At 47.5% G+C, this 12,930-nt stretch overlaps 1 protein-coding gene across 2 annotated transcripts; it reads right to left on the bottom strand.

Annotated features, from left to right (window-relative positions):
* Positions 1 to 2,356: 2,356 nt before the first annotated feature.
* CENPS (centromere protein S) lies at positions 2,357 to 12,763 on the bottom strand. 2 transcript variants are annotated; one of them, XM_073585019.1, is made up of 5 exons: positions 12,062 to 12,763; positions 5,492 to 5,612; positions 4,722 to 4,755; positions 2,968 to 3,034; positions 2,357 to 2,612 (listed from the first exon to the last, which is right to left on the bottom strand). In XM_073585019.1, the coding sequence occupies exons 1-5, from the start codon at positions 12,098 to 12,100 to the stop codon at positions 2,472 to 2,474; spliced, it is 402 nt and encodes a 133-aa protein (XP_073441120.1). In that variant the 5' UTR covers positions 12,101 to 12,763; the 3' UTR covers positions 2,357 to 2,471. The 2 variants fall into 2 exon arrangements, with proteins under 2 accessions (XP_073441120.1, XP_073441119.1); XM_073585018.1 differs by having other exon boundaries at positions 5,492 to 5,615; positions 12,062 to 12,698.
* Between the last annotated feature and the right edge of the window lie 167 nt (positions 12,764 to 12,930).

The raw sequence follows: 12,930 nt of genomic DNA, 5'->3' as shown, positions 1-12,930 counted from the left end.
GGAGTAGAAACTTATGAAAAGGTGATATGTTACACAAGGAGCATGATTGAAAAGAAATAACTTCTTGCAACTCTTATGTGTCTGTTCACACTTACACGATCGTCACATTAATGTGGAGACTCCTTATTAGACATCTGATTCTAATTCCACTTCTTGGAAAGTAGTTGCAACTGTGTGTGTGCACAATATGTACCAGGTGGAAGGAACGGTAAGGGGATACTTTTTTTTTTTTTTATTATTAATGGGGATGTTGTGATTAATCAGAACAGAGTCCTAATTTCAAGTCAACCGTGATCCCCATAAATAATGGAGTTCAAGAAGCTGAGACATAGGCTGCTGTATGCAGGATCCTCATGATAAAGCTGATGCACAGTTCTTTGGGGTAAAAAAAAAAATGTTTTCAATTGGGTTTAACTAGAAATTTTGCACAGTTCAACTCTCCCAGACTGTTTGTTTTGCTGCACGTTTAATTTTTTTTGTGGTGAATGGTCATAAATCAACTGAGAGGAGCTGAGAAAAAAAAGCATATAAAAGAGTAACTCCTCAGTTACTGATGGATTCTCAGTTAACTCATTCTGCAGCCAGCAATAGACAGTGCAACACAGCGGCTACAGGAGGCAAACGTGCAACATTTTCAATGAAACCCAAATGGAAAACTTATCTTTAACTCCACACCTCCAAAAAAAAAAAAAAAAAAACATGTCCCCAAAGGTGGAAAACCTATTTAAGCTGACAGTCAATTTGTAAATTTGTGGTTCTAAAGGGTAAAAAAAACCCAAAAAAAACACAACTCATAAAAGCATTGTAGTGCAACTCTGGGTGCAGCAGACAAAGGAAGCCCTGCAGTCGGCATCCTGATACTCAGCTTCATCAAGTCCCATAGGACTAAAAGATCTTATACACAGTAAAGTTGTCCGAACAAGCGCAAAATCTCATGTTTATAAGGGGCTTCTCCAACAGAGGATGCTGGGAGAGAACTATCAGACTTGTAGACGTTCAACCCCGATCCATTTGCTCTCCTTGAAGATAAGCTGCTTCTAGAGTGGATGGAAGTATAAAGAGGGAGGAGAGAGGACGGAGGTATCTGGGGTAGGAGCGAGAGCGGACGGGAGGGGCCGAGCGAGAGCGGACGGGAGGGGCCGAGCGAGAGCGGACGGATCCGGCCGAGCGAGAGCGGCCGGGAGGGGCCGAGCGAGAGCGGACGGGAGCGGCCGAGAGGGAGCGGCCGAGAGAGCGCGGAGGGATCCGGCCGAGCGAGAGCGGACGGAAGCGGCCGAGAGGGAGCGGCCGAGCGAGAGCGGAGGGATCCGGCCGAGCGAGAGCGGACGGGAGCGGCCGAGCGAGAGCGGACGGGAGCGGCCGAGCGAGAGCGGCCGAGCGAGAGCGGCCGAGAGAGAGCGGACAGGAGGGGCCGAGCGAGAGCGGACGGGAGGGGCCGAGCGAGAGCGGACGGGAGGGGCCGAGCGAGAGCGGACGGGAGGGGCCGAGCGAGAGCGGACGGGAGCGGCCGAGAGGGAGCGGCCGAGAGAGAGCGGAGGGATCCGGCCGAGCGAGAGCGGACGGAAGCGGCCGAGAGGGAGCGGCCGAGCGAGAGCGGAGGGATCCGGCCGAGCGAGAGCGGACGGGAGCGGCCGAGCGAGAGCGGACGGGAGGGGCCGAGCGAGAGCGGACGGGAGCGGCCGAGCGAGAGCGGACGGGAGGGGCCGAGCGAGAGCGGACGGGAGCGGCCGAGCGAGAGCGGACGGGCGAGAGCGGACGGGCGAGAGCGGACGGAAGGGGCCGAGCGAGAGCGGACGGATCCGGCCGAGAGCGGCCGAGCGAGAGCGGCCGGGAGGGGCCGAGCGAGAGCGGCCGGGAGCGGCCGAGAGAGAGCGGCCGGGAGCGGCCGAGAGAGAGCGGAGGGATCCGGCCGAGAGAGAGCGGAGGGATCCGGCCGAGCGAGAGCGGACGGGAGCGGCCGAGCGAGAGCGGACGGGAGGGGCCGAGCGAGAGCGGACGGGAGGGGCCGAGCGAGAGCGGACGGGAGGGGCCGAGCGAGAGCGGGCGAGCGAGAGCGGACGGGAGGGGCCGAGCGAGAGCGGACGGGAGGGGCCGAGCGAGAGCGGACGGGAGGGGCCGAGCGAGAGCGGGCGAGCGAGAGCGGGCGGGAGCGGCCGAGCGAGAGCGGGCGGGAGCGGCCGAGCGAGAGCGGGCGGGAGCGGCCGAGCGAGAGCGGGCGGGAGCGGCCGAGCGAGAGCGGACGAGGGAGAGCGGACGAGGGAGAGCGGACGGAAGATCGGAAAGGTCTTACTACCATTTCTCCAATGAAACTCAACATATTTCTTACAAGAAAAAAAAGCATCGCTTGGAATGAGAATATTTATATAACAGATTTTTAATGAAATATACTGACATTTTCCACATTAAAAAAAAAACAGATATATTTATATTCGTTATTGATCGGTGGCAGACGAGAGCCGCACACGACTCCTTCATTCCATGTTGTGGTCCTCTATCTCGGCCACCTCTGAATCACCATCCGACCGCCTCTTCCCGACGCTGACAGACTTTTTCTTTTTTGCTTTCTGGTTGTTGGCCGCAATCTCATCACTGAAGGTGGAAATGTGATCGAGCTAGAAAATAGGAATGAGTATGAGTGAATGTATAACACAGAAACTGGGCCTGTATTACACAAAAGCGGAGGTCCTGGATTTATTATTACGGGGGCTATTTGGGTTCTGCTTGGTATCCGTTTTCAGAACAGAAGCAAAACAAAAAAAAAACAAAAAAAACAAAAAAAAAAAAAACAGCAAGTAGAATTTATTCTTCCATTCTAAAAGCAGACATATAAAGGCCAACCCCATAATAATCAGTGGGGTCCTCCTCCGCTTCCGTCTGTATCATTTATGCAACAGATCAGAGTCTGCATCAAAACCCAAATGCCTGAGAATGAGAAGCCCACCGGAGTCTCCCCTTAGGATTACTTACCAGCGATCGGCTGCGCCTACAGAGCAGTTTCACGTCGTCCATGTTGATTGTGCTCCTTTTCGCATGTCTATGTAAGAAGTGAAGAAAGGGACTTTACTGATCTGCAGGTAAGGCCTGTGAGGGAGCGAGAGCCGGCCAGGCTGCCGGCAGACGACGAAACTTCAAAGTCTTATATTCCTGGAATTAGAAGCTCTGGAATATATTTTTTTTTAAATGAGACTATTAAAGTGAATTTTCTGTTTACTTTTTTCTTGCACATTGTGATTTTCATGTAGAAAACAAAGTAACATTTCTTCAAGCTCAAACTTTAAAAAAAAGGCTAACACATGAGAAGTTTACATGTTGTAGGTATACACACATGCATGCAACCACTTTATTGCATTTTTGCTGTGATTGTTGGAAATATTTACCCACAACACGACAACAAAACCGTGATATTTGGCCTCACGCTTCAAGGGACTGATCTGCTGCAAACTCCATTGAGAAATCTAAAGCAGCAAAAACTGTAAAAACGTCTCCCTATGTCCCTGGCGATGGGACGTCACCTCTGCAGGCCAAGAGCAGAGACCCGGAGAGCTGCAGAGACTCGGGGCTGTAAGTGGGGACACAACTTTTCTGACCCCCTTTATAAAAAAAAAACTAACATCACAATTTCATGAAAAAGAAAGTTTAATATCTTCAATGTTGAAAAAAGAAAAAAATCATTCCAAGCGGTGAAGAGATGGCAGCGGAGCAGATGTTGGGAGTGGTGGAAGATGAAAGCAATCTGGATATAAACAAACAATTACACCCCATTACAGAAAAGCATCACTGCACACAAGAGCGTGCCGCGGCACCTGCGAGGACTAAAGACCCTGCGATACGTGCAGCCCCTTCTACCCGCAGATGAAGTGACTCGGGACAATGGAGACCGGCAATTACCCCACAATCTCCTTACACCTGCAGATTATTTGATGGATCGGCACTCAGAAGACACCGAGGTCTGCACGAAGGAGAGCGTCGCATTAATGCCGTGACGTCAGGGGAGCATAAAGGACGTCTGTAGAGGGGACAGATGTTACGTTTCTGCAGGAGACGCTCGCTCCGATCACAGCGATCAGGAATCAGGCATTATAAACAATGGGCAGCGAGACATCCCCGCACCAGAGAAAAGTGTCACAGCCAGTCTGAATCACAGCCTCAGAACAAAAAGAAGACTCAAGGGAAAACAAGGGGCTTATGTGATGTATTTATGGTCCGGGATGTCAGGCCCCCGCCCCACCATGGATGTGAGACTGGACACAACACAGTCACTGCACCAGCAGAATAGTGAGTGCAGCTCTGGAGTATAATACAGGAGGTAACTCAGGATCAGTAATGTAATGTATGTACACAGTAACTGCACCAGCAGAATAGTGAGTGCAGCTCTGGAGTATAATACAGGATGTAACTCAGGATCAGTAATGTAATGTAGGTACACAGTGACTGCACCAGCAGAATAGTGAGTGCAGCTCTGGAGTATAATACAGGATATAATTCAGGATCAGTAATGTAATGTAGGTACACAGTGACTGCACCAGCAGAATAGTGAGCGCAGCTCTGGGGTATAATACAGGATATACTGTACAGCTTTGCTGTGCAGTTACATACGTATCACATCCTCTAATTCTTGTAAGTAGTAGCAGATGAGTGACTGATATCTCGTGCTGCTGGTGACATGACTGTGAGGGGTGCCGGGATCTGGAGATCACCAGTATCGTTGCTCTCACACCTACCGTGCAAACATCTCAAGGTCCTTTGCAAACGTTTCTGTTGAGAGAGAGAAAAAATGGAAATTAGATCCTTAATTAGTGAGTCTGGGAAAACTCATCATTAAAAATCTTGGAAGGAAATCAAGACAGAGGAGCGAGTGTTTCACGTGAATTCTTCAGCAAACTAAAAAGAACAATTTGATGTTAAGTCACAAATGGGGGATGGGATCTGCCAGGGCGTGAGGAGGGCAATAAGTAAAGGGGGTTTCTGGTTTAGACAAATACAGCTCAATCAGTGTATAATGAATACTTGTGCAACTTTCTAATTTAAACTTTCAAGTTCTCACCATATTCAAAACCTTTGCTTGATGTCAGTGAATGAAAATATCCACACAGTCTGGCACTGATACATTGCACCAAATTATTCTGGAAGTCATTGTAACAAACTCTCAGCTATGAGACAGTCTAATTGACTAGGACCAGTACAATGCTTAATGAGGACATATCGGTTCCTAAAAAGAGACCAGTGTCGCCCCATAGGTCTGGCATAGATGGGGTTCTTACCCCATAATCTTCATAGGCTTATTTTTGGGAAAGCCTCTTGATCTCCATTTTTTAATCCCTGACCCGCACGAGCTTTGATCTGATCATCCGGATGTTAAGGATACAAGTATCTAACAAGTTACTAGAGAAGCAAGATCCTAGTAACCAGTCCGTCTCAGATCTTTACAGAACTGGGGGCAAAAAAAAAAAAAAGGTATAAAAAAAAGTCTGTTACGGGGCGGCACTCTTACCGCATTGCCTGAAGGTGATTTCTGAAATTGCAGCGATAGCTTGCTTGCTGAAGGTGACTTGCTTTTCCTCGGCAATCTCCTGGCAGAGACCCCCCACGATATAATGCACGGCAGCCCTAAGCTGCTAGAAAAACAGGGAAAAAAGCAAGAAAGTATCAGTGAAAGTGGTGTGCCCAGAATTAGGACAAATCAAAGGATAAGGGTCTGATGAATGGGACCCCCCGATCCCGACGGATGAGGCTTAAGGCTGTGGGCCCATGTTGGGTTTTTTATGTGTTTCCGCATAAAAATGCACCCCCATGCATTCCTATGGGATTCCGCAGTTGCTGTGCCCATGCTGCGGATTTTACCGCTGCAGAATCGCATAGAGGTAAAATCCGCAGCATGTTCATTATTTCTGCTGAATAGCGGCGATAGGATTGCATTGAAACGCTCACTTTACGCATTTGGCTATGCCCACCATGTGTAAAGTGAGTGCTTCACATGCGGATGGTAACCAGGGTCTGGAGGAGACTCTCCTCCTTACCCTGGGTACCATATCCCTGTAAAAAATAGAATTAAAATAAAAAATAGGGATCTATTCACCTTCCGTCAGCCCCCGCAGTCCCCCCGCCTCTCTGCCACGCTGCCAGCATCTTCCGTTCCCTGGGATGCATTGCGTGAATGACCTCTGATGACGTAGCGGTCTCACGTGATGCTACGTCATCAGAGGTCATTTGCGCAATGCATCCCAGGGAACGGAAGATGCCGGCAGCGCCAATAAGAGCGGGAGGACATCGGGGGCCGACAGAGGGTAAGTATATCCCTATTTTTTTAAATTATTTTTAACATACTATCTTTTACTACTGATGCCACATAGGCAGCATCAATAGTAACAAGTTGGTCACACTTGTCAAGCACTATGCTGGCCAAGCGTGACCAACCTGTCAATCACTTTTCCAAGCGATGCTTCAAATCGCTTGGAAAGCGCAAGCATTCCGCAAGGTAAATATGCTTGCAAAACGCTTGTGTTTTGCGGGCAAACGCATGTGAATTCCGTATGCATTTTACACGAGGCAGGGAGTTGCGGAAATGCTGTGGACAATTCCGCAGCATTTCTGCAATGTGGGAACATAGCCTAATAAGCATTAGCACGACAAATGTACCATACAGAAAACTGGCATACATGATTACGTATTTATGCACAACAGGAAACTCATTGAAAGGGGTTTTCCATGAGAGAAGCGGATGAGACTATAGTCAGGACGTGACCGCAGGACAGAAATCACCCAATCCTCACTGTTTGATTGGCCGAGAAATCTGCAGCACAATAAACTGCAGCTACAGAAATGTTAGAAAGGCGATCGGAGGTTCTGATCACACGTAGCGACCTGGCTGCAGCGGCGATTCCACTGGGAATTGTTCCATTTTTAATGTGTTTTTTCTGCAGAAAACGTTTCTTTTTTGTAGTTTTTTTTATAAAAGATCTCAACTGAGAAAATAAAAACAGTAAAATAACTGACATATCGCAAAGCAGGTCAACGTACAAACGGGGAAGAAAAAGCACAATGTGAGATGTTGGAGCGCGCACTCATTCTGCTGCAGCTGTGAAATGATGCATTTTTGTGCCCCCCTCTCCACCCAAAAAAGGCCCTAACGAATTCAAAAAGTGAGAAATTTAAAAAAAAAACAAAAAAAACAGAACATCTGTAAGTCTAAAGAAACATCAGAATGTTATTATAGTAAAAAAAAAATAAATTCTGTACAAAAAGACACATTACAGCTAAAGAAAGTAAGAAGATACAGGTCGATGGTACCGACGCGTCTTTCCACTCTGTGGCATTAATTATGATGAATTTGTTAAACACGCTTGGCCACTTCCTGTCTGCATAAACCCCACTACATTTGTACAAGTGGGCGGAGCTGTTCAGGAATGGCAAAAAAACAAAAGAGTTGCAAAATTTGAAGTGATGCAAAAACGTAGGGACATTCCAAACAGTTTTACACCATTTCGATGAATACTGATGGATGAATTAAGGTCTAGCGGTCTTGGAGAATCATTTATACCGCATGGTGGCACCATCATAACAAAACCCAGATGACACCATTGATGTATTTTTTCCCCTTCTCCTCTAAAATTACATATACCGTATTTTTCGGATAAGACGCACCCCAAATTTTGAGGTGAAAAATAGGAAAAAAAAAAATGTTGTAAATAAAATGGTGGTGTATCTTATAACCCATGTGTCTTATTGCTTACTGGGGGTGGTGGCTGTGGTGAAGCAGGGTCCCTGGGTTGCTGCTGTAGGAGGCAGGAGTGGGGTGATGCTGCAGGCTGGGATGAGGGGGTATTCCGATGTGCAGCGCACCTCTGTGGGTGTCTGGTGCTGCCAAGGCACTGCCGACATTTTGTGAAAGGCCAGAGCCCTGGCAGTTCCATGGTTTCCTGTGCGATGGACTCCGGGAAAATGGCCGCCGGGGGCGGCGCGTGTCCAGATGGAGATCTGGCCACCAAGATCTAGTGAGATGAGATTTCAGCGTCGGGCAGCACTACTGGACAAACCCTTATCCCAGCCTGCAGCAATGGTACCGGTAAGGTATATACGCATTATAGGACGCATTACCATTTTCCCCCCCAAAAAAGGGGGGAAAAAAGTGCATGTTATAATCCGAAAAATACAGCATAAATCTCCTGACAAGGATCTATAGCATAGACATCGGGATATCCTTCGGACTTGAGAAGTGAAGCCGGTTGGTAATAAAGAGAGGCAAGGTAGTCAAGACTGATGGAGTGGAATTACCAGCAGGGCACACAGCAGATGTCCAGACATGCCACAGCATCCCACAGGGTCACGGTAACCATGACGAGGAGGCAAGGAAAGCAGCAACATCCAAATACCATCAATGGTTAAGACAGGTCCTGAAGAGCCAGCTCAATGGGAAGAATAAAATCTGCGCCATCAATACATATGCCATGCCAGTTATCAGATATCCTGCTGGCATAGTGCGCTGGCTAAAAGAAGAGATGGAAGCTGCAGATGTGTAGACAATAAAGCTCCTCACAATGCATGGAGGTCTTCACCCTAAGTCTAGCACCCAAAGATTGTATACCAACAGAAAGGAGGGTGGTCGAGGCTTGAGAAGCATCCAAGCCACCATCACGGATGAAACAAGGAGCATCCAGGAATACATCAGAAGAATGGCACCAGAAGATGAGATGGGCAGCAACAACAACAGATCTGGAAGGAAGAACAGGATCATGAAGCGCCATGGCAAGACAAGCCGCTGCATGGGATGTACCACCGACAGATAATGGAAGTCGCTGACATGGAGAAATCCTACCAATGGCAGGAGAAAGCTGGACTCTGAGACAGCACAGAGGCACTAATCATAGCGGCACAAGAACAAGCACTAAAGGTACTGTCACACTTAGCGATGTACCAGCGATCCCGACCAGCGATATGACGCGGTCAGGATCGCTGGTGCATCGCTAAGTGGTCGCTAGTGAGCTGCCACACAGGCAGATCTCACCAGCGACATCGCAGCGGTCGGGGGTCGCTACTTACCTGTCAGACGAGGCGATCCTGACGTCCTCCCGCCCGCGTCCACGCGTCGCTCGTCTCTCAGGTGGCTTATTGCAAACTTAAACAACACTATTTATGGATATCTTTGAGAAATGGCTTTCTTCTTGCCACTCTTCCATAAAGGCCAGATTTGTGCAGTGTACGACTGATTGTTGTCCTATGGACAGACTGTCCCACCTCAACTGTAGATCTCTGCAGTTCATCCAGAGTGATCATGGGCCTCTTGGCTGCATCTCTGATCAGTCTTATTCCTTGTTTAAGTTGAAAGTTTATACGGATGGCCGGGTCTTGGTAGATTTGCAGTGGTATGATACTCCTTCCATTTCAATATGATCGCTTGCACAGTGCTCCTTGGGATGTTTAAAGTTTGGGAAATCATTTTGTATCCAAATCCGGCTTTAAACTTCTCCACAACAGTATCACGGACCTGCCTGTTGTGTTCCTTGGTCTTCATGATGCTCTCTGTGCTATCACAGAGCAGGTGCATTTATACGGAGACTTGATTACACACAGGTGGATTGTCTTTATCATCATTAGTCATTGAGGACAACATTGGATCATTCAGAGATCCACAATGAACTTCTGGAGTGAGTTTGCTGCACTGAAAGTAAAGGGGCCAAATAATATTGCACGCCCCACTTTTCAGTTTTTAACTTTCCACAAACATTTAAAATAACCAATAAGTTTCATTCAACTTCACAATTGTGTCCCACTTGTTGTTGATTCTTCACCAAAAATTTACATTTGGTATATTTATATTTGAAGCACGATATGTGGGAAAAGGTTGAAAAGTTCCAGGGGGCCGAATACTTTTGCAAGGCACTGTACTGGACGTCACAACCAAGTAGCGGGAATTGTATACAGGAACATCTGTGCAGCATATGGGCTAAGTCGCCCTAAGTCCAGGTAGGAGACCCGAGAGAAAGTGGTGGAAAATGAAATGGCTAAAATCCTGTGGGACTTCAAGATCCAGACAGATAAGCAGGTGTTGGCTAACCAACCAGATATTGTGATAGTAGACAAGGATCAGAAGACAGCAATGATAATAGAAGTGGCAGAGCCAAGTGACAGCAACGTCAGAAAGAAGGAATATGAGAAGCTGGAGAAATACCAGGGCCTCAAAGGAGAACTGGAGAAGATGTGGAAGGTGAAGGCCACAGTGACTCCAGTGGTGATAGGAGCACTGGGAGCAGTGACCCCTAAGCTGGAAGAATGGCTACAACAGATCCCAGGAGCAACATCTGAGCTCTCTGTCCAGAAAAGAGCAATGCTTGGAACTACTAAGATCCTGCGTAGAACCCTCAAACTCTCAGGTCTCTGGTAGAGAACTCGAGAAAGGACAACAAAGACCACCCCCATTGAGGGGTGAGAAGGAAGTTTTTATACGTATGTATATATGAAAAAATTCAACGCAATCAGCAATATATAATTTTTTTAAATGATCCTAGCACTGTTGACACATTTCGTTTTGTGACTTTTTTGCACAATTATGAAGTCATTGCACAAATGTGACATCATAACCAGCAATTAACCCCTTTGGGACATGCGCTGTACTAGTACGGCGCATGTCCCCCTTTGAAGTGGGCTCCAGCGGTAAGACCACCTGAAAGCCGGGACATGTCAGCTGTTTTCAACAGCTGACATGAGAGCGCAATAGCCGCAGCTGGAATCGCGATCTGCCCGCGGCTACTAACTAGATAAATGCTGCTGTCAAATTTGACAGCGGCATTTAACAAGCGCTTCCAGCCGTCGGGTCGGAAATACGCGCTCCGTTGACACCCGTAATGTGATAGGGGGTCATCGGTGCGTCGGCATGACAACCAGAGGTCTCCTTGAGACCTTTATGGTTGTTGATGCCGGATTGCTTTGAACACCACCCTGTGATCAGCGCTCATAGCAATGCAGTAATTCAGCTACATAGAGGCAATCTGAGCATCGCCTCTATGTAGCAGAGCTGATCAGGCCATGGCAGCTCCTAGCCTCCCATGGAGACTATTGCAGCTTGCCAAAAGTAAAAATTAAAAAAAAAAAAAAAATTAAAAAAATAAAGTTCAAATCAGCCCCCATTCGCCCCATTCAAAATAAAATAAAAAAATCAAACGTACACATACTTGTTATAGCCGTGTTCAGAATCGCCTGATCTATCAAGAAAAAAAAAAAGGATTAACCTGATGGTTAAACGGCGTAGTGAGAAAAAAATTCAAAACGCCAGAATTACGGTTTTTTTTGGTCGCCGCGACATTGCATTAAAATGCAATAATGGGCGATCAAAAAAACGTATCTGCACAAAAATGGTATAATTAAAAAGGTTAGCTCGGCGCGCAAAAAATAAGCCCTCACCCGACCCCAGATCACGAAAAATGGAGACGCCACGGGTCTCAGAAAATGGCACTTTTTTTTAAGTTTTGGATTTTTTTTTCACCACTTAGATAAAAATGAACCTAGACATGTTTGGTGTCTATAAACTCGTAATGACCTGGAGAATCATAATGGCAGGTCAGTTTTAGCATTTAGTGAACATGGTGAAAAAAAACAGGTGTGGGATTGCACTTTTTTTTTTGCAATTTCACTGCACGTGGAATTTTTTTTCCCATTTTTGAGTACACGACATGGTAAAACCAATGGTGTCGTTCAAAAGTACAACTTGTCCCCCAAAAACAAGCCCTCAAATGGCCATAGTGACTGAAAAATAAAAAGTTATGGCTCTGGGAAGAAGGGGAGGGAAAAACAGAAAGGCAAAAACGAACATGGGCTCCGGCGCGAAGGGGTTAAAAAGCTACATAGCAGCGACACAAGTGCTCATCACTGAAGGGGTCAGCAGAGGGCGCGCTGAGCGAGAAAATCGTGTAGTTACAGCAAACCTCCACCAGATGGCACAGCGAGCACACATTACATTCTCGCCGAGCTGTACTGAGCAGCAGATGTAAGATGTCAGCACGTACACCCGGCTGTACCTCACTGGCCACTCCGGTAATAACCGGCACAAAAGTTACTAATAGACTGTTACCTGGTTGTGCGGCAGTCGCTGCTCCTCATCCTCCGCCATGACGCCCCTTAACGAGACGGCCGTCACCAACTCTCTCCGCGCTTTACCGCCGAATGTCTGTCAAAACCTGAACTACGGTCACCGAGGCGGACCAAACTGCAACGCGAAGCGTGAAAAGGCCCCTTTCTGCTCGTGCTAGATCTCTTCCTGGTTATTCCTTACTGGCTTCAGTGTGTTTATAAGCAGAACGTTCATGCAGATGTAGAACTACAAGTCCCAGCAGGTTCTGATGCCAAGTCATCAATATCAGAGCTATTAATGAGCCACGTGTCGTTATTACCCCATTACCGGCCTATAAACACCACAGTTTTCAGTTTTGTGTAACCTGGGGCTGAATTCTTCTCCATATGTCCACGGTATCTCTACCATGTGTACGGGTTAGAGATGGCGGCCTGTAGACAGGCTGCGGTCTGGGGTCGTGCACCCTCTGGGCAGAGCAAGGCGACGAGAAAACCTTCCGATTTCACCGCAATGGCGGAAACGCTACAGCCCTTTATTCGTTCATATGACCCCACAGAATTTTAGAGGCTTTGTCTATGGAATTTCTTCCGCTAGCGGTGTGTGGGAAGAAGGGGAGCGACCAGCACATCGCCTTCAGGGAAGGACAGGCACATGAGGCCCAATGCTGCGGAATTTCTGCTGAAAACAAAAAAATCAACTAAATCCTCTGCGGCTTAAATCGTAGAAATGCAGCGACTCTGCCACATAGTTCACAGGATGAAAGCCGCAGCTTACGATGACGTCCACAATGCAGGACAATTTACGCTACAGTTGTTTTCTCACGCACATTACAGCTGCGGTCATACAGATTTCCCTATGGAAAATCCTGA

The sequence above is a fragment of the Dendrobates tinctorius genome, unplaced genomic scaffold (assembly GCF_039654945.1).
Source record: "Dendrobates tinctorius isolate UK_male_01 unplaced genomic scaffold, ASM3965494v1 ptg000086l, whole genome shotgun sequence".
NCBI lineage: Eukaryota > Metazoa > Chordata > Amphibia > Anura > Dendrobatidae > Dendrobates > Dendrobates tinctorius.
The sequence above is the reverse complement of the archived record's forward strand: the minus strand, read 5'-3'. Positions and strand labels throughout refer to the sequence as shown.

Excerpts from the sequence above, each read along its gene's own strand:
- CENPS (XM_073585018.1), bottom strand. The coding sequence starts at position 12,100 with ATGGCGGAGGATGAGGAGCAGCGACTGCCGCACAACCAG. Across the intron at positions 5,616-12,061 it reads AGCGACTGCCGCACAACCAG|CAGCTTAGGGCTGCCGTGCA; the intron begins GTAACAGTCTAT and ends CTGTTTTTCTAG. Across the intron at positions 3,035-4,721 it reads GACCTTGAGATGTTTGCACG|ACATGCGAAAAGGAGCACAA; the intron begins GTAGGTGTGAGA and ends CTTCTTACATAG.